The sequence below is a fragment of the Misgurnus anguillicaudatus genome, chromosome 20 (genome assembly GCF_027580225.2).
Source record: "Misgurnus anguillicaudatus chromosome 20, ASM2758022v2, whole genome shotgun sequence".
NCBI lineage: Eukaryota > Metazoa > Chordata > Actinopteri > Cypriniformes > Cobitidae > Misgurnus > Misgurnus anguillicaudatus.
In genome coordinates, this window is record NC_073356.2 from 33672668 (window position 1) to 33692751 (window position 20084).

Consider the following 20084-nt stretch of genomic DNA (forward strand, 5'->3'; position numbering starts at 1 on the left):
AAGGGTGACGAAAGTAATGACAGCTTTAATTCCATAACATTACTTTACGACAGGCTTCAGTTATTTATTTTTTCCATCTTGTTGCATTTTCATCACAAAGATCGCACAAATAGATAAAATGATGAGTCGGCAGGGGGGAGATTTCAGGCAATGGGGCACAAGCCAAGTCAACCACAAGAAGGGAAGAGGGATGATGGGGGGTGCGGACAGAAAACGATAAGAAAGGAAGCAATACAAGAACGAAGAAGACAGAAGAGGAGTCATCGTGTGCTACACAAATGTGAATGTGTGTGTTTGTGTAAGCTGGTTTGTCAGTCTAGTTCTTAAATGAGATGTGTCATTATGAATAATCTTCAGCCTTTCTTATGAATATATATTTGTGCACTCACAATCTGTCTTATTTTCATTTCGTTTCACAAATGGATGTAGATAATTAATCTTAAAGGTGAAGTGTTAAGATGATCACCTTTAAGATGAACATCCAGAGTAGAATAAAAACTACAAGTTACTTTTAAGACTCATTGCATGAAAATCAGTGGGCAAAATCTGAACGGTCGTTATTAGATTTATCTTCTGGATTTTGTCTGTTTAATCCTTCATACTTCACTAGTTGTCTGTTGTAAATTGAAAAAACATGTTTATGGATTAAAAACATATTCTACATGCATTAATTTCTGAGTAGGCAATATAAGTGTTAAGATCTGGGGCCTAATTTATAAAGCGTCCGTACGCACAAAATGGGTATTGCAATACACATATCAGGATTTATAAAAAATTAACTTAAAAAGTGTGCACCATTTGGACCATGCGTACACACTTTTTTACTGTAATGAGCAACACATAATGATTATAAACTTTGTTTCTATATACACACATTTAGTTTAACTATTCAGGATTCATTAATGTCATATAGACGATACTATCTTATAGCCTGTCCAAAGCGCTTTATCTTTTATCCATTTTGTTTTGCCAAATGACAGAAAAACCATAGTGTCTACATCTACGATAAACTTTATGACATGTAAGATGATGAAAACATAATTTGATGCACTTTTGTATTTTAAAAAGATACGTTTTTTATAATTCAGTTTTATAGTACGAAAACATTTTACGTATTTAAGCATGCCGTTTTCATATTCTGGTCTCATCTGCTTGCCTGTACATAGTTTGGGGTGTTTACTAAATTTAATCCTGTAATATCACCGTCTTATACCTATGCACTGTAATGCATTGTCGTTATAATGTTTTATTATGGGAAAACACTTAATGCGAAACTTGTGTTTATTCTGGGCTTGCCTTTAGCAGCCTATAATAAGGTCTGTACTGAATTTGGTCTTTTAATATTGCAGTCTTGATGCACTTATCTACGTTCAGTGTTTTGTAGACTAATGCTTTAATTCATTTACTACATCAGATGTGCTCAATTTAAAGACGGACATAACATAAATCTCATCCGCTGGTAAAAAACAAAGTATTTACACTGCAAAAAATGATTTTAAAGAAAAAAATTCTTAGTATTTTTGTCTTGTTTTCAGTAAAAATATTTAAAAATTCTTAAATTAAGATGCCCCCTCCTAAAGAGCAAAACAACCCAAAAAACAAGTCTAGTTTTTGACCAAAAATATCACATCTAAGTAATTTTGTGCATAAAACAAGCCAAAAAATCTGCCAATGGGGCAAGCTAATTTTTCTTGAATTTTTCTTGAATTTAGTGTTTAAAGGAATAGTCTACTCATTTTCAACACCAAAATATGTCACTACCCCAACCAAGAACCGTTGACACATCCCTCCACCATCCGTGCGCGCGCACGCAAGCGCCGGAGCGCGCCGCGACGCCTCGACAGCACCCAGCCCAGCCCCATTCATTCAATGGTACCATTTAGAGATAAAGCAAGTTTGGTGGTACAAAACAAAACGCAGCGCTTTTCTAAGGAACTACATTGTATGGCGCAACAGCACCTTTGGGAGTACTTCGACTCGGCGCAGTAACACCCTCCCTCTCCCATTATGAGAGTGAGAAGGGGAGCGGACTTTTCAGGCGAGTCGAACTACTCCCAAAAGCGCCACCACGCCACAAAATACAGCTCCTCCCCCAAATCCGCCCAGAAAAGCGCCACGCTTTATTTTGTACCACCAAACTTGCTCATATAACTACTCGTCTTAAATAGGAAAAACGTTGATGTGTTTGGTCACTTCTAACTTTATCTCTAAATGGTAGCATTGAATGAATGGGGCCAAGCCAAATGCCATCGAAGCGTCGCAGCGCGCTCCAGCGCCCACGCGCACACACACAGACGACAGAGGGATGCATCAACAACTCCCAGCCAAGGCAACAACATATTTCAATATTGAAAATTAGTAGACTATTCCTTTAAGAAATTTTTTTTCTTTTTGCTTACCCCATTGGCAGATCCATCCGCCTGTTTTATGCACAAAATCACCCAAATTTGATATTTTTGGTCTAAAAACCAGACCTACTTTCTTCGGTCGTTCCTCTCATCAAGAAAAAGCATCTTAATTCAAGAATCTTTAGATATTTTCACATGAAAACACTAAGATTTTTTTTCTTGAAATTTTTTTTTTGCAGTGTACCTTTTTCCATAAGCTAGATTTTTTGCCTAGTTCTCATGCAATGAACCATAAAAATGACATTTTATTTCTTTAAGTCTTTTTTTAAATCTATGTACATATATTTCATAATCTTAGATTACATTTAATATTAAATCTCTCTTCTTTTATTTATATCAAACCTCTTTTTTAGACCTTAAAAATGAATGCTTAAATTCAAGGTTCTTTTATCCGTCTGATATCTGTATAATGTCATGCATGCGTATTCACCCTGTGCACATGGTTTACCCACATAATTCAGTATCTTTTGTGCATAATGTCAGTCTAAAGCAGGATCACTGTGCATAATATTTGGTCTTTCAAAGCCTGCCCTCAGTTCACTTTTTATGTGCGTGTCTTGGTCATTATTTGTATATCAGTGCAAACAGTGCTGTTTTAATGCATTCAGAGTTATCTCAGGGGGAGTCGGGTCAGTCAGTCAGTCAGTTCAGTGCAGGTGGTCAGTCGTTGTTGTGTGATTTAAGTGTCGTGTTGTCAGTCTCACAGAGCGCTGGGGTTTCTGAAGTTGTGCCCGGCAAATCGAGCCTGATCGCCCAGTTCTTCTTCAATCCTTTAAGGAGAGAGAGAGAGAAAGAAGCCTGTAATCAGCCGTGGTAATCATGAATAATTATTGGTTCTGTATGTGGCCGTTGCTATTCTTGAGACTGACACTTTATTCAGTACAGCTGCAATTGTGGAAACTGAACATTGAGTTTTAATATATACTTGTATGTGTTGTTGCAGATTAAATATTGGGAGTCTAAAGCTATTTCATGCATTCTGACTTATTAACACTGTGTAAGAGTTGGACTCCTTATGCTAAACATATGCATAGTGTCAAAAAGCAAGCCTAAGGTTGTATTTAGCATTCCTTTAAAAGGCGTGCATGTATAGCAGGATTTGGGGAATCATAAGACGTAAAAAATCGTGCATTCCTATAAGTAGTCTGATTTGGTTTCTTGCCTCATAAGTTGGTTGTATTTGGCGAGGCGCTCGGATCTGCAGGGAGCTCCTGTCTTTATCTGGAAAAATTATGAGAGAGGGACAGAGAAAGTGATTTTTTTTTTCGGGCATTCAAAATGTGTTTGTATCACAGTATCTGATCAAGATCTTTGTTCATGTAAACAGTAAGAAATGGTGTACCTGTCCAGTGCAAAGCCCCACCACTAGATCAGCAATAAAAGTGTCTTCTGTCTCTCCTGAGCGATGGCTGACCATCACGCCCCATCCGTTGGCCTGGGCCAGTTTACACCTGTCAAATACACAGTATGAGATGAAGACATTGTACCTGGACAATGCAGCTAAATATGCACATACAAAAGGTACTATTTTTCAACATGCATAATAGTCCAGTTTGTTTAAAAAAAGTACTTGAAAGTACCATGGTACTGTCATGTTCTTTTGGACAAACACTTGGACAAACATAGTATTAGTCACATTACAGTTTAATTTGACAGCATAATAATTTAAGGTTTAGTTGGATTTTATCTCATTGTGATTGTTTATTTGCATACAGTACAGTTAACATATGGTTCAATAATGTGACATTAATTATTTTGTGTCTGTATGGTTCAATTAAAGGGACACTTCACCCATTTGCATTAAGCTTTAGAACCCCAGTCATGTTTTTGAATGGTCGTGCATAATTTCCTCAGTTGCCGCTGAGACAGGAGAAATACAGATTTCAGTGTTGCACTTCCTTCTTTCAATTATGTAAAAATCATCATTTTGCATCATTGAAAGCAGGAAGTCCAATATCTTTTTTGAGGGGGTGAGACTACAAACACCCCTTTTCCGGGTTAAATAGGCACCAAATTGTATGTAATGTATGTTACATTTCGACTACAAATATGACGCACTTTCAATAAAGATGAATGTTTCTATGGGTGAAATGCTCCTTTAAATGTAAAGGTTAAAATTTCAAAATAAATTTGCATATTACTTGAAAACATTCTCTTTTTTGAGGACCAAGTCTAACATTTTTGGTTTTATTTCATTTTGAAAGAATATTTTGGGGATAATTGCAAAAATGTCAGTGTGGTGTAACCGGTCTGTGTCAATTGGTGTAACTAGTATTTTTTAAATGAAAATATAAATTAGTTCTGTGCAAAGATTAATCACATACAAAATAAAAGTGATTTTTTGAGTGTGGGCTGTGTTTAATTATTATGTATATATAAATACACACACATTCATGTATGTATTTAAGAAACATTTACATGTGTATATATATTTATTTATATTTTTATATATTCTATATTATATATAAATAAAAAAACGATATAAAAAAATCTGAAATGAATATATCTATGTGTTTGTGGTTAAATATACATAATAATTACACACAGTACACACACATATATTATGCAAAAAAACACTTTTATTTTTCTATGTGATTAATCTTTGCCCAGAACTAATTTATATTTTCATTAAAAAAATACTAGTTACACCAATTGACACAGACCGGTTACACCACACTGACATTTTTGCAATTATCCCCAAAATATTCTTTCAAAATGAAATAAAACCAAAAATGTTTGACTTGGTCCTCAAAAAAGAGAATGTTTTCAAGTAATATGCAACTTTTATTTTGTATGTGATTAATCGCGATTAATCTTTGCCCAGCACTAAAATGTCGAATAAAATATAATCATCTAGTTTAGTGCAATATTTTTTACATAAATTTTTACATCATTTGTCAAAGATTATTTAGAAAACAGAGCTGTTTTCAGCATATGTCCAGACAGATATTACAAAAACGCATTAAAATTTACATTTAGAAATAACTAATAAAATTATATTTTAAAAGGATGTTTTGTTTGTTTGATGATTAAGCTAACATGCCATCAAGGTGGATAAAGTATTTAATATTTCTCATTCTTTGGAGCAGTTGGCGGTTACACCATTTGACATTTTCAGGTCAATTCAGTCATAAAAATGGTGCAAATGTAATTTTTTATTGCATAAAATCAACATAAATACACTATGTGCATTAACATATACTTGATGCATGCTTTTAAAACAAGTTTTTTTTTAAGATTTTTGAAATTCTCATCTTGCCAAACCGTTTTTGTCACTGACCCACGTACGTGTTTTTGCCATTGGTACTCACGCCTGGATAGCCTCTGTGACAGAGCCGATCTGGTTGACCTTCAGCAGCAGGCAGTTACAGGCACGGTCTTCCGCAGCCTTCTCTATCCTTTTCGGATTTGTCACGGTCAGGTCGTCTCCCACAATCTGGATCCCCATGGACCCTGTCATGTTAGTCCAAGCGGGCCAGTCGTCCTGGTCAAATGGATCCTCAATGGACACCACTGTCAATTAAAGTAAAACAACAAATATATAAAAATATACAGTTTAGAGAAATATTTGGGGTTTATATACAACTTAAATCCTTTATTCACTACAAAAAAAAACTTAAGTGCAACCAAAAGGGTCTGTTGATGTTAAAAGTTCTTTATGAGACCATAAATGGTTCTACTACAGCATTATATTTTTAAGACCTAACTCAGTGGTTCTCAAACTTTTTCAGCGTGCGGCCCCCCCGTATATCCGGCGCATTCCTTCGTGGCCCCCCCCAAAGAAAATGTATGACCAAAAACTGTTCTAAAACCCAACTTTTAATTAAACAAAACATATTCAATGCTACAAAGTAGTGCTGTTGGTTAGTAGCCTTCCTTTTTTTTAGGTTTAATTCCACAGAATTCATGATTATTTTATAAAATGTAATAAAACTGGGCCCCCCCTGGCACCATCTCGCGGCCCCCAGTTTGAGAACCACTGACCTAACTATTCTAACAAGCACAGTTTACCTGGATAGTCGTTGACGAACGTCTGGTAGATTTCTAAAAGCTCATCTGCACTAATGTGTCTGCTGGGATCTGGGGGCGACTTGAAGTCAAGGTCGTACTTTCCATCACGGTAGAACTCGGAGGCAGCCACGTCCATACCGATCACGACTTTATCTGTGAAACCCGCTTTGTCAATGGCCGTCTTAATCAACTCCAGCGCTGCGGGGGAGAAACAGATAGGCCCAGCAATGGATGAATGGGATAATTACGTTGAAACTGCATACCACGCCATCGGACAATGTGATAAAGCTTTTAGAGCAGGCTCAAATTGCAATCATTATCACCCACGCGTAAACGCACCTTCACTGTTTTCCAGGATGTTTGGAGCGAAACCTCCCTCATCACCAACGTTGGTGGCATCTTGGCCATATTTCTCTTTAATGACACCCTTTAGCGTCTGATACAGCTCGGCTCCGACACGCAGCGCGTCACGGAACGACTCCGCCCCTACGGGGAGTACCATGAACTCTTGCATCGCAAGTTTGTTTCCAGCATGGGAGCCTCCATTAATAACATTAAAAGCCTGAATGGAGAGACAAATGGATATGCACTTAGTCAATTTTCATATTTACTTTATAGACGCTTGAAAGAAAATAACTACAGGTCTGATTTATTACGACATAAATCACATGAATAGACTTGTGGTGCTAAAAAATGAATGATATATAGTCTTACTGGAACGGGCAGCACGAGTTCTGTGTTTCCTGCCAAATCAGCAATGTGGCGGTACAGGGGGACGCCTTTCTCTGCCGCACCGGCTTTGCAGATGGCAAGAGACACTCCCAGAATGGCATTAGCACCAAACTGGGCTATAAGCATGATGGACAGATAAGTTAAGTTATGATAAAATAGTTAGTTTAAACCAATTAAGTGGAAGTATAACTCACATTTGTTCTCCGTCCCGTCCATTTCAATCATGAGGTTGTCCAGTTTCTCTTGCTCCACCACATCGATCCCCTAAAGTTTACAGCATGAAGACAAAACTCCCCGGGTTAATAAAATATAAAATGGTTGTTTTCATAATCATTAAACCTGCTGCTGTGAAAGTCATCTGGTTAACCACAAATACAAAGCTAATAACTCATGAGAGTTCGCATAATTTTACGCTTCACATTGTGGACATGGGAGAAGTTTTACGTTTGAGAGTCTTTGGTGATCATATGAAAAGGAGAAATGAAATGTGTAGATCAAAATGAAAATTAAGACCTGAATAACAGGAGACTTTGTGTCTGGGCCTTTTGTTGATTTGTAGCAGTGGGACCTGTTTTAAAAATCTCCTGTTACACGTGAATGGGTAAAAAAAATGAAAAGAAAAAGTATTCAATAAAATGAAAGTGCAGGAGTGGGATCTGATTCTGATCCCATCTGATCGGAATCTGATCTGTAAAACAAACAAACAAACAAACAAATAACAAATAATTAAATCAACAAATGCTTAGGATTAAGTCGTGAAAAGTTCAGTTTAAAAGATATTGGGAAAGTGGTGGACAAACATCCGGGGAAAAAACTTGCATGGAATGAATAAAATAAAAAGGATTTGCCCAGGGTTTCAAAAAACATGATGTAAATTATTATAAATAAGTTAAATAATTAACTTAATAGGTAAGAGTAGAAAAATATACATGCATATATGTCATGTATTATACTGTGAGACTGGAGGGTGAACTGATCACTATTATAAAAATACCATATTTGATTCTTTCTCATGTTTATGAAATAATAAGATTTAGTTATATTTGTATTCTTCACCGTAAAAGCGATACTGCAGTTAAATATCAAAATGACCCCATGATTTTTGGAGTTATTTTAGTAAATTTCCTTGCTTTTCTTATAAGGGGAGAAAACAGGGATTAGATAACAACTTCTGACTTTAAAGCGCAAAAATTCATCCTTCACAGAAGTAATCCACATGGCTCCAATGGCTTAAAGGGACACTCCACTTTTTTTGAAAAATGCTAATTTTCTAGCTTCCCTAGAGTTAAACATTTGATTCTTAACCTTTTGGAATCCATTCAGCTGATCTCCGGGTCTGATGCTACCACTTTTAGCACAATCCATTGAATCTGATTAGAACATTAGCATCGCGCAAAAAATGACCAAAGAGTTTCGATATTTTTCCTATTTAAAACTTTATTCTTCTGTAGTTACATCATGTACTAAGACCAACGGAAAATTAAAAGTTGTGTGATTTTCTAGGCTGATATGTATATAAACTATACACTCATTCTGGCATAATAATCAAGGACTTTGCTGCCGTAACATGGCTGCAGGAGGCACAATGATATTACGCAGCAGCCAAAAATAGTCCCCTTAGTATCTTTCAATAGCAGGAGCCCATTTTCGGCACTACGTTATATCATTGCGCCTTCTGCGCAACGTACCTATGGCAACCAACGCTTGAAATCCAAGATGGCACCGTTACCGGAAGTTAGTATTACAGTTTATAAAGTTTAAAATTTGGATATGTTTCTTATAAAATTGCATTGATTATTCACAAAAGCCCATTATTAACCCCTTAGAGCCGCGTGGATCACCTCTGTGAAGAATGAATCCACTTTTTGTGACCCAAAGTCAGTTGTTGCTCCCCGATCCCTGTTTTCCATTATAAAGCTTGCTTAGAAGAACAAGGACACTCACTTAAATGGGTGATTCTCACGAAACCATTGAAACACCCCGGCACTAATGATTTTAGCTTTAAAATGTGTAATATAGTAACATTAAAAAGCATCAGAATTAACACAATACTGTGTTCTACCTTGCACAATGTGTGATTTCAACATAAGAATTTATAATTGTTAATTTTATCTCATTTTCTGCTGAAATTCTCATTACCGCAATGTGTCCGGCTGTGTTTGAACATGCGTTATGTTGTAATTTAATCAAATTAACACAAAAATATTAAGAAAAAAAAATAAATGGATGTTTTGCTAGACTACTTTAGATGACAGAAAAAATATTTACTGAATATTCATGTATAATAATAATGAAGAAAAATTAGGAAAATGATGTGTCCATGCCTGATGTTCTCATCCTCCGCAACACTTTTTGAGAACAGTTTAAGCACACATACAGAATTTTAATAAAGTTTGATTTTGAGTGACCAAGCACATGGACCAGTTACTTCAAGCTGGCTACCAGGTAAGATCATTTTTTTACAGTTAATAATATAATATAATGTACAGAAAATATGTCAGTGTTGATGTTTTCTGACTGTTGCGGCAATGAGATTTTTTAGGAGTAATTTTTTAAATTATGTTACAAAAAGTGTTAAATGATTAGTAAAAGTTTTTAAATTAATGTTCCCATTTACTCCAGACTTTGTTTTTCAATGTCTGGTGGGAAAAAAAGTAAATTTAAGCAATTTTTACATTTTCATGCTTGACATTTTAAAACCAAGTTTTCGTGAGATTCACCCAAATAACTTCAAATGTGCTCGTCTGAAAGATGATGGACGTGCATCTCGTATTGCTTGAAGGTGAGCAAATCATGGGGTAATTTTGATATTTGGCTGGAGTATCCCTTTAATGCCACCTGTAGTGGTCTATACCGGATAAGGTATATATGGAGTATCACATGCAAAGGATTTGTACATTTCTCTGAAAATTTGACGTAATCTCATGTGGTGCATCATGCGCACAACTTAATTCTAGCTTAATTCCACTAAATCCCATCAAGATATATTAGCAAACTGTTTTCCACTGTCTTCCTGTAAAAGTTATACTACTATAAGGTTTATTAGATAAAACTGATCTTTCACTCACAGATGCAATGACGGCTGGTCCAAGAGTATCATTTATGTGACCAACAGCCTTTAGTACACCTTCAGACAAAACACAACAGTTCAGAAAACAATTCAAATAAAAAATAAAGGACAAAACTGTTATTGCATCAAAGAAGGATCTAGTTTGATCTCAAATCTTCTGGTCACTCACCTTTGCCTTTGTAGCGGCTTTTGTCTCCATCTCTAAGTTCAAGAGCCTCATAGATGCCTGTAGACGCTCCACTGGGCACTGCAGCCCTGAACAGACCTAACATAAACATTACCGTTAAAACCTGCCACCCAATTTAAAAGGGACACTCCACTGTTTTTGAAAATAGGCTCATTTTCTAGCTCCCCTAGAGTTAAACATTTGATTTTACCGTTTTGATATCCATTCAGCTGATCTCCGGGTCTGGCGCTACCACTTTTAGCATAGCTTAGCATAATCCATTGAATCTAATTAGAACATTAGCATCGCACTCAAAAATAACCAAAAAGTTTCGATATTTTTCCTATTTAAAACTTGACTTTTCTGTAGTTACTTCATGTACTAAGACCGACAGAAAATTTAAAGTTGCAATTTTCTAGGCAGATTTGGCTAGGATCTATACTCTCATTCTAACGTAATAATCAAGGACTTTGCTGCCGAAACATGGCTGCAGGAGGCGCAATGATATTACGCAACAGCTGAAAATAGTCCCCTTAGTATCTTTCAATAGCAGGGGACTATTTTCGGGTACTAAGTTAAATCACTACGCCTGCTGCAGCCATGTTACGACAGCAAAGTCCTTAATTATTACGCCAGAATGAGAATATAGTCCTAACCTTATCTGCCTTGAAAATCGCAACTTTTCATTTTCCGTCGTTCTTAGTACACGATGTAACTACAGAACAATCAAGTTTTAAATAGGAAAAATATTGAAACTCTTTGGTTATTTTTTAGCACAATGCTAATGGTCTAATCAGATTCAATAGATTGTGCTAAGCTATGCTAAAAGTGGTAGTGCCAGACCCAGAGATCGGCTGAATGGATTAAAAATCAAATGTTTCACTCTAGGGGAGCTGGAAAATGAGCATATTTTCAAAAAAAGTGGAGTGTCCCTTTAAGTGAAAGATTTTTTTACTGATCAAAGCACAGCGAATTCATAGCTTACTGATCCATCTAGTCACAATATCTTTATTTAAAAAAAGTTTTAACCTACAACTGGTACTTTCTAGATTTCAATAAACACATTTGGATGGATTTAGTGGTTAATATGGATCTCTATCCAAAAAATCAATAAACTTGGTAGGTAACATAAGTATTAATTTACACACTTGGCAGATGCTTTTATCCAAAGTGTCTTAAAGTGCATTCAAGCTATACATTTGATCATCATGTGTGTTCCCTTGTAATGAAACCCATGACCTTTACACTGTCAATGCAATGCTCTACCAACCTTACAAGAACATTCAATAATGCATTTTCACGTTAAAATCCATCTTTAGGAGACACTTTATGGATTCACCTTTATCAGTTCTCAGGTCCACTTCCACTGTAGGGTTTCCCCGAGAGTCCAGGATTTCCCTGGCAACGATGCTCACAATAGACATGCTTAAAGGTATAAAGGAAAGAGAAAGTAAATGAGCAAAATATCCCCAATCTGTTTTTATTGACATGGTACACCTAATAGAAACTGATAATAAGGTTTTACCCCGGGTCACGGCACCACTTTACTCACATAAACACAAGACAATATTCTGAAACTAATGCAACACAATTTTAAGCCAGCCTGCAGAGATGACTACTCAAAGACAATCATTCAACATGCTAAATGCCTTTGACTCTTTCTCATAACTTGTATCCAATAAAGCATTCATGTATTGTACAAAAGTACAGAGAAGTGCAATATAGTCATGATTGCAAAGTAAGGCTTGATTCTGCTTTTTTGGTGTTTTTCAGCAATTCCTAGTGGAAATATCTGCCTCCACATATATGCATTTGGCAGACGCTTTTATCCAAAGTGTGTTACAGTGAATTCAAGCTATACATTTCTTGAGTATGTGTGTTCCCTGGGAATTAAACCCCATGACCTTTGTGGTGCTAATGCAATTATCCACCAATTGAGCTATATGAACACCTTTTGGAGTCCAAAAGTCTGCGCTTCTGATTTGGTGCAATAATTTAATTACAAATGGTATCATCAGCAAAGCAATTTATAAAGTGTAGTACTTTTTGTGCTGTAATGAAAGCACGCACCGGACCTGGCATAGACTCCACAAATTGTGTAAAACCTACTGATCTGTGATGTCACAGCATGATTTGAGAAGGTTCCAAGAAGCGTGTTGTGTGCTTCAATGGAAGCAATGAAATCTGACCTTGTACCATGGGTTTGACAGGGTCAATGTCACAGTTTTGCTCTGTAAATGTGTGTGCTAGAAATTGTGCTGACTTTTAGATAAAAAGAAAATCGTAAACCTTTGTTGAGTTCCAGGTTTAAATTCAAATACTTAATTGCAAATTAAATTTTGCAAAGGTTGCGTTTCATCTCACACTGACTCAACATTAAAGCCTTAAACTCTGATGGAGTTTAAACACATCCATCAGAAGTAACAAATCAATCCCATGGCCTTTTTTAAACTAGAAGTGATTTTCTGGAACATTCAGTTCTGCCCTTATTACCAATGAGACAGCCAGAGCACTCAGTCCGTGATGTTATGTCCGTTATGTTGCCACACCACTCATGGCCAATGAAAATCCAAAAATGCATTGTATATACGCTTTAACCAAAAAGGGCACACAGTCACCATCTCCTAGCACGGACCTGCAAAGACCACCAGCATTTTGACTAAGGAGTAAGGGCATCATTTGTAATTAAACATGCCTGCAGGTATGGGAGTCAGACTGACTCATTGTGGTTTCGATTCTGATCATTAATCTAAATCTGGATGGTCATTTATGCCGTGCCAGTTTGGTACTGCAGCACGGTGCTGTCAGCAAAAACAGAGAGAGTGAGAGACATACAATAAGAGAGGGAAAGAGAGAGAGAGAGATGGTGGGGGATCAGGGGAGGGGTGGGGTGGATAGCGCAGAAAGTGGCGTGATGGGGCAAGAAAAAGCTAAATAATTTAACATCCCCCTGGCAAAATTAAGAAAAGCTTTCTGAGATGGAAGCACAGAGGAAGATGGAGAAAGGGATGCAGGCGAGCTGAAGGACTGGAAATAAGAACAGATTGGACACACACTGATACACACGTACTTATGTAAACATACAATAACGCAGTGGCCAACCCTTAATAGCACGCTGGTACCCAAATTCACATCCAATTACGCACATCATCCCGACCTAATGTCAGAGGCAACCTGACACTTTACCCAGGAGACTGCAGAGATGTATCCACTCACCAAAACTGCAGCCATGTCTTGTTTTATTTTAATTTTCAGACTGCAAGATTCACAAACCCAAAACTAATGTGCCTAAACAGACTAACCTACGTGCCACTGCAGTCTATATCATGTAGCATGATTTATAATCATGCCAAGTCATCTTAATGCGCTCTCAGCATCTGCAGTAATGATGCAAGCGCAAAAACAGGTGCAAAAATACAAAGAATAAAGAGTTACCTGCCGTCAGTGCGTGTAGCCTTGAGAGAGGCAAGATGGAAAGTGTTGAACTGCGGAAGAGAGACCGAGAGAGAGAGAGGAAAAACAGAGCGAGGGTGGGTGGAAATGAGAATGAGAGGAAGATGAGAGGAGAAAAGGAGGGGGGTGCTTGTGATGACAGAAGGGGGAGGGGATGAAGAGATGAGTCAGAGAAAGATGTTGAGAATTAAAGAGGAGACAGAGGAGAGAGAGCGAGCGCGCGAGAAAGGGATGAAAGGGTGAGAAAGGCGACTGATTAATAAGGAGGGAGTCAGAAAGAGGAGAGGAGTCAACAACCACAGGGTGTTGCAATGTTCCTCTGTGGTTTCCTGGTAAAAATAGACGACGGAATTGGTTTTGGATTAGAAAAACAAGGAAGTGGTTGAATGCAGAAGCATGAAACTTAATCCAGTCTTAAAGGTGAATATATGTGTATGTTAATATGTCAAAACAATTTGGTCTCTGATACCACATTGAAATTTTGGAATAAAAATCATTTAAATCTACAATGGGAAAAGTAAACAAATGGATGTAAAAATGATTACATATATATATATATATATATATATATATATATATATATATATATATATATATATATATATATATATATATATATATATATATATATATATATATATATTGTGCTTACATTTTCACAGTGTCTGATGCCTGCACATTAAGGTGAGTAAGTCTGTGTACAGTGCGCATGAATGAAATTTTGTCAGCAGTAAAGTACGCGCACACTGCTGGATTTTAGTAACCACGCATTTTTGTACGCATAGGTCGCCCATGCGCGTACAGAAGTATGTAGGCCAGGAAAGGTATTGCATTTTGTCGCAATGCTCATGCATTTTCAAATAAACTATGCTTTGCAAGGTTGTGCGTTCAACTGTGTGCATATAACGAACTATACTCCAGGCTAAAGTTGTGAAACCCCTGACTTAAATTTTAAACCTTTAAAGGTCACGGTCTTTCTGATCCCATTTACTAAACCCTAGTTGGTGTGTTATGTTGCTACAATAGAATAAGTAATACCTGTAAAATGATAAAGCTCAAAGTTCACTGCCAGGCGATATATTTTCTTTAACAGAATTCCCCTTTCGTATGCTGCGTCCGAAACAGCCTACTACTTACTATATAGTACGCGAAAAGCAGTAGGCGAGGCGAGTAGTATGTCCGAATACATAGTATTCGAAAAACAGTATGCGAAAAGTACCCGGATGACCTACTACTTCCGGTTAGATTTTGCAGTGTGCATACGATGGACGCTTCACTATCCCATGATGCCCCGGGAGAGGAGTTATCCAACGAAGAAGACGGGGCATGCGGTTGTTTTCGCGCTGAAATGACATGACGTGATGACGACTTATGTCACGTGATGTAGCAACATGGCGGATGTAGTACGTCCGAATCTCATTCATACTACCAGGATTCATACTATACAGTACCTACTGTTTTAACGCCAAGTAAGTAGGTACTTCATCTAATTCAGTACCTACTATACAGTATGCGGTTTCGGACGCAGCCAAAGACTACGGCTGTGTCCCAATTCAAAGGCTGCGACCTTCTAAGGACGTATTTTAAGACCGATTGCGTCATAGCAGCGCGACTTGAGGCTGGTAAGGACGTCCCAATTCAAAGGATGCTTAGAATGAAGCCTCAAAATGCGTCCTCATTTCTCCGCGATGTTAAGGATAGAACGAATGGATCCTTAACAGCCGAGGCTATCCCAAGATTCATTGCGTGCCTGCAACGGCTGCATATAACGGCTGGATATTCTAAAATAAACAATTAAAACCTTCATTAAATAAAAGTGTGTATTTATCAAAAAAAAGTTTGTTACTGTTTTAGTATTATAAGTTATGTTTTGTGTTAATATTACTATTTTTATGATGCATATATTTCTAAGGTTGATTAATTTAATATACTGTTGAATAGTTTAATCTACATCAATGTGTCATATTTTCTAAACTAAATTAATATTTTTCTGATTTTTATATTTATTTTAATAAGTCAGAAACATTTCCGCTATGTCCTGCTGACAGGCGCGTGCAGCAGGTGACGCCAATTTTGGGTCGTCCGAAGGTTAGACCGTCTCATTTCAGTTCTCTTCGCGAACTTCTGAGGCTGCCACCTTGAAAGACCGAGTGCTCATCTTTAAGGTCCCATGCTTATAAGGTCGCAGCCCTTGAATTGGGATACAGCTTACAGCTCTCTAACTTCCTGCTTTAAAGGGGCTCTAAGCGAATCTGTGTGACGTTACTTTTTGTTAATGTTTGAATTGTTTTCGAACAAACGGAGTGTAGCTAACTCCTCCCTCCCTTCCGTGCTTTCATGAACGCGCCTAACCCCCACCCCCAAATCCTTCTGGTCGTTTATTGTCTGGAACACTTTGTTATGTTTCTGATGGTACGTTTGGCCACTTTGTTGTTATTGCAGTTTGTGGAGCCTGGGCTGTCTACAGCGTTTTTTTACCGTTTGATCAGCGGACAGGCAGCAAGCAGATAGTGAGGAGATGTTTGCTGTATGTAACAAAAAAATGTTTAAAACGCGTGAATTCGCTTAGAGCACCTTAAATGATAACAGTAGAACAGTTTTTTGACTAAACTCCGCCCACAGGAATACGTCAGTAGCCAGCTAAGCTAACGGCAAGCTGAGCTGCTATCGAATTACAACATGCTAAACAAACTACACAATCAGTACTCAATATGTATTTCTGAAGGAGGGACTTCTTTGAACAAGGAAGACATCAGACCGTTTTGAGGACAGTGAAAGCAGCGCAATACAGATAAGTTAATTGTGTGAAAAATACCGCTTTTTTTATACGTGAAACATGACCACGTTATATTGTGCACTGTAAACACAACCAAAGCTTCGAAAAACACAGAAAGAATGGGACCTTTAAGTCTTTCCCTTCCCTGCCATTGACAAGTTATGTAGTCAACTAAGTTTTTATGGCAATTCATAGTTCCACTATTATCCACTAAGTGGTGCTCTTACCCAACTTATAAAACACTAAAGCATCCACGGATCCAAAAACAGTAAAAACTCTGAAACTGGTATCTAACTTTTTGTTCAAAATTTTGTATTTTTGAAGCAACCTATCAATATTTGAGATGTGATAAAAAAGAACAAATGAAGAGAGGATGAAACCTTTTTGTTTGAAAGCAGAGGTTCTGTTCTTTCATTTTGATATATTGTATGTTTATATATTTAAAGAAGAACATTTTCTGGAAGGCATTAAACTTTTGTGAAAAACATAAAAAATGCTACCACTGGCTGGCAACTTTTTTTAAAACGCTGGCAGGAAAAAAGTTAAAGAGTTATATAAACATTTGTGATCAGCATGTCATTTCCAGGATAAATCAAAGGTTTTTATAAGAATAAATTCAGTTGAGTCTTGAGTTTATGTCCAATTCAAATTCAAAAACATCATATAGCAGACGCTTTAATCCAAAGTGACTTAGAGTGCAGGTATGCATTTTCTATCAACATGTGTGTTCCCTTGGAATCGAACCCATGACCTTTTATACCAATTTGAGCTAAAGGAACACTATTCTGCATTATGCAAATCTGTGTCTCAAGGGATTGTAATAAATAAAATAATGGACAAACATGACAATCTTCTAGCAAATGCTAACATCTGCTAATACAAGTGTATTATTCTGACCTGCCAGTTCCACTTGGCACATTATTTATTATCCAGTTTTTCAGTCAACCACCAGAGGTCAGCATCAACACATGTCATTATACTAGTTAACAGCTCAAAATGTAAAATCAAGTTCATATAACTCAGTTGGTAGAGCATGGTGCTTGCAAGGCAAAAGTCATGGGTTAAAGTCCTAAGTATACTAATGAAATGTGTAGCTCAAATGTACGTCACTTTGGACGAATACCAAAATGGGAAATGCATAAATGTTATGCCATCAAAACATCTAAAAGTGATAAGGTGTTACAGGACGACATATATAAAAACAAATATTTTTAAAGTAGGAACAAATCTGGGTGTCAGACATTTAGAAACAAGCACTAAAAACTTTGAAAAAAAAAAAAACGTGAACATCTGTATGAACATGGACTTTATAATGATGAGTCTGGAGATTGAGATATAATCTACACACCTGCTAATGTCGCCAGTGGGAAGTGAATAAGTAAAAGCCAATGTTTATGTCTGCTGCATGCAGTATAAAGACTATTTTAAACAGCATGGTATTTATGGCTACAAGGCTATTTTACATGGTGATACGAGAAATACTGGATGACTTCCCCAGATGACTTATAATATAAAGCTCTGTTTAAGAGAATTTAACTTCTGCCTTCCATATTGTATAGCTCTGGGATAGCAACATGAGTAAATTACATACAGTACCACTTGTCAAGCGACCAGACTATGTTAATAAAATCTTTGGAACAGTATTAATTGGTACCGTCTTTCGAAAGGTGTTGTGAAATGTTATTGAATCTGTGATTTCTCTCTGCCATTCATGTATAGTGAAACAATGGCAAAGGCATCTAAATAGTTTTCCTTTAAAAAAAAACACTGCGTGTTCTGCGATGTGCACACATTGCAATGCTGAAACGATTTATAGTGCTGAAGATAAATAATGTATAGACAAATGACATTAAGGCATGGCCAACCCAGTGTGTTCAATAAATATTATTCACTAGAAAAGAGTAGGTATTTGACCTCATTTCAGATGTTTCCATTGGTAACAGTTGGGTTGGGGAAATAATAATTCTTAATAAATGCTAAAAATAAACAACCTCCAGTGATCCTCTGCTTTGATGATGCTCTAAGCTTAATTAATAATGATAGATAAAAATAGATGAATTGCTTAAACAATTCAAGGTATATGATACTTATGTATCGTTCATGCAAAGCTTCTAAAGCCTGATGATGCGCTACAATTAACATTTAGTAATAATAATAAAAATAATTAATTGCCATGCTCTTAAATACAGTGCGGATAGGAAACATTATGATATGGAAAAAACATGGGAGGCGCATTAAACTGTAATGTATATTGAACGTATACTCTGAGATCTCCCTATAGGGACAAATTGCTTCCTTTTTTTTCATTTTAAGGACTGCATTGCATACAGATGCAAAAGAAACGCAGTGTATGGTATTGAATGATGAATGTCTACTGTCAACAATATGAACCTCTAAACCTATACAACACAACAATTTGCATGTATTGTGTTTAGGCTGAGATTAAAATGGGGGGTGCAAGCTAAATGACCGGCATATTATGGGATGTCTGGGACATTAGAGAGGGGGAGGGGTGTGTATGGGGTTGAATGGTAAGTGGAGAGCAGAATATTATACTCAAGAAGACTATGTAATTTTGTGTCTTTTTATGGCATATATTTTGTTTTTGTGGCAGAGCTGTCAATACAACACAAAGACTAGAACATTGCTAGTTAGTTTGTGTGAACTTATGGCGTGGGTGCGTACACGTAGGTAGGTGGTGTTCTTGTGGTGCATTACCTTTTTAATGATTAGGATGAGCCTTTAAACGCAGTCAATCTAGTATCCATTAGAGAACCTGAAACAGAGGAAATATGGACATCTTCATGATGGTATATTAAACGCTATACATAGCATACATCCATGCATTATCGTTTGAAGGTTACCATAATTTTTTTACAGGCGAAGTTGTCTGTTTTTTTGTCTACGAGTTTATCAGTACACATCTCTGATGGTCTCCATATGTGGCCCTTTTGCCCAGTTATGGAGTCACGTTTTGAAATGGTAGGTGGGGGGGACTTGCAGAGAGAGCGTAAAAGAGTATTATGTTCATTTTAGCATGCATGGTAATCTGAAACCCCTCCCTTACACCCGCCCGCCCCCCAAAACAGACACACACAGAAACACTGAACACCTCTTTCTTGCATATCTCCATGACAACGGCCAGCACAGGAAGAATATTATGGTCTGTGTTTTCTTTTGGCTGAGACGTTATTACTGGATATTTGGTGCTTTTGAGTGTGGAGGAGGGGTGCGCCTTAGTGGGTTGTCATGACAACCACCTCTATATTTCTTTGATATGTAATTATGGTATGTGGTGCCTACCACTTCCCATCCCCCACGAGAAATTGCATATGTATCTCAATATTTATTTGCGTATACGTGTACATCGTGTCGGGCCGTATGCACGTTTCAACATTTTGATGTTGGTAATGTCACTGCTCTGCATGCTGGTCAGTGTAATCTGTTAACTCGATGTAAAAAAAAGAC

General features: G+C 37.0%; 1 protein-coding gene across 3 annotated transcripts in view; it reads right to left on the bottom strand.

Moving 5' to 3' along the window:
* eno2 (enolase 2) overlaps window positions 1-20084 on the bottom strand; it is a 22180-nt gene continuing 2096 nt past the window's right edge. Inside the window, exons 2-13 of one of the 3 annotated variants that reach the window (XM_073858577.1) lie at window positions 19335-19392; window positions 11727-11812; window positions 10391-10486; window positions 10220-10278; window positions 7346-7415; window positions 7134-7267; window positions 6759-6981; window positions 6420-6617; window positions 5720-5921; window positions 3751-3859; window positions 3571-3629; window positions 1-3178 (exon numbers count right to left, since the gene is read on the bottom strand). In XM_073858577.1, the coding sequence (XP_073714678.1) occupies window positions 3109-3178; window positions 3571-3629; window positions 3751-3859; window positions 5720-5921; window positions 6420-6617; window positions 6759-6981; window positions 7134-7267; window positions 7346-7415; window positions 10220-10278; window positions 10391-10486; window positions 11727-11811 (1305 nt within the window). In that variant the 5' untranslated portion in view covers window position 11812; window positions 19335-19392 and the 3' untranslated portion in view covers window positions 1-3108. Of the gene's footprint in view, window positions 3179-3570; window positions 3630-3750; window positions 3860-5719; window positions 5922-6419; window positions 6618-6758; window positions 6982-7133; window positions 7268-7345; window positions 7416-7664; window positions 7806-10219; window positions 10279-10390; window positions 10487-11726; window positions 11813-13822; window positions 13960-19334; window positions 19393-20084 lie in introns of those variants that run through there. The other 2 variants (XM_055219808.2, XM_073858578.1) reach the window with 2 other exon arrangements.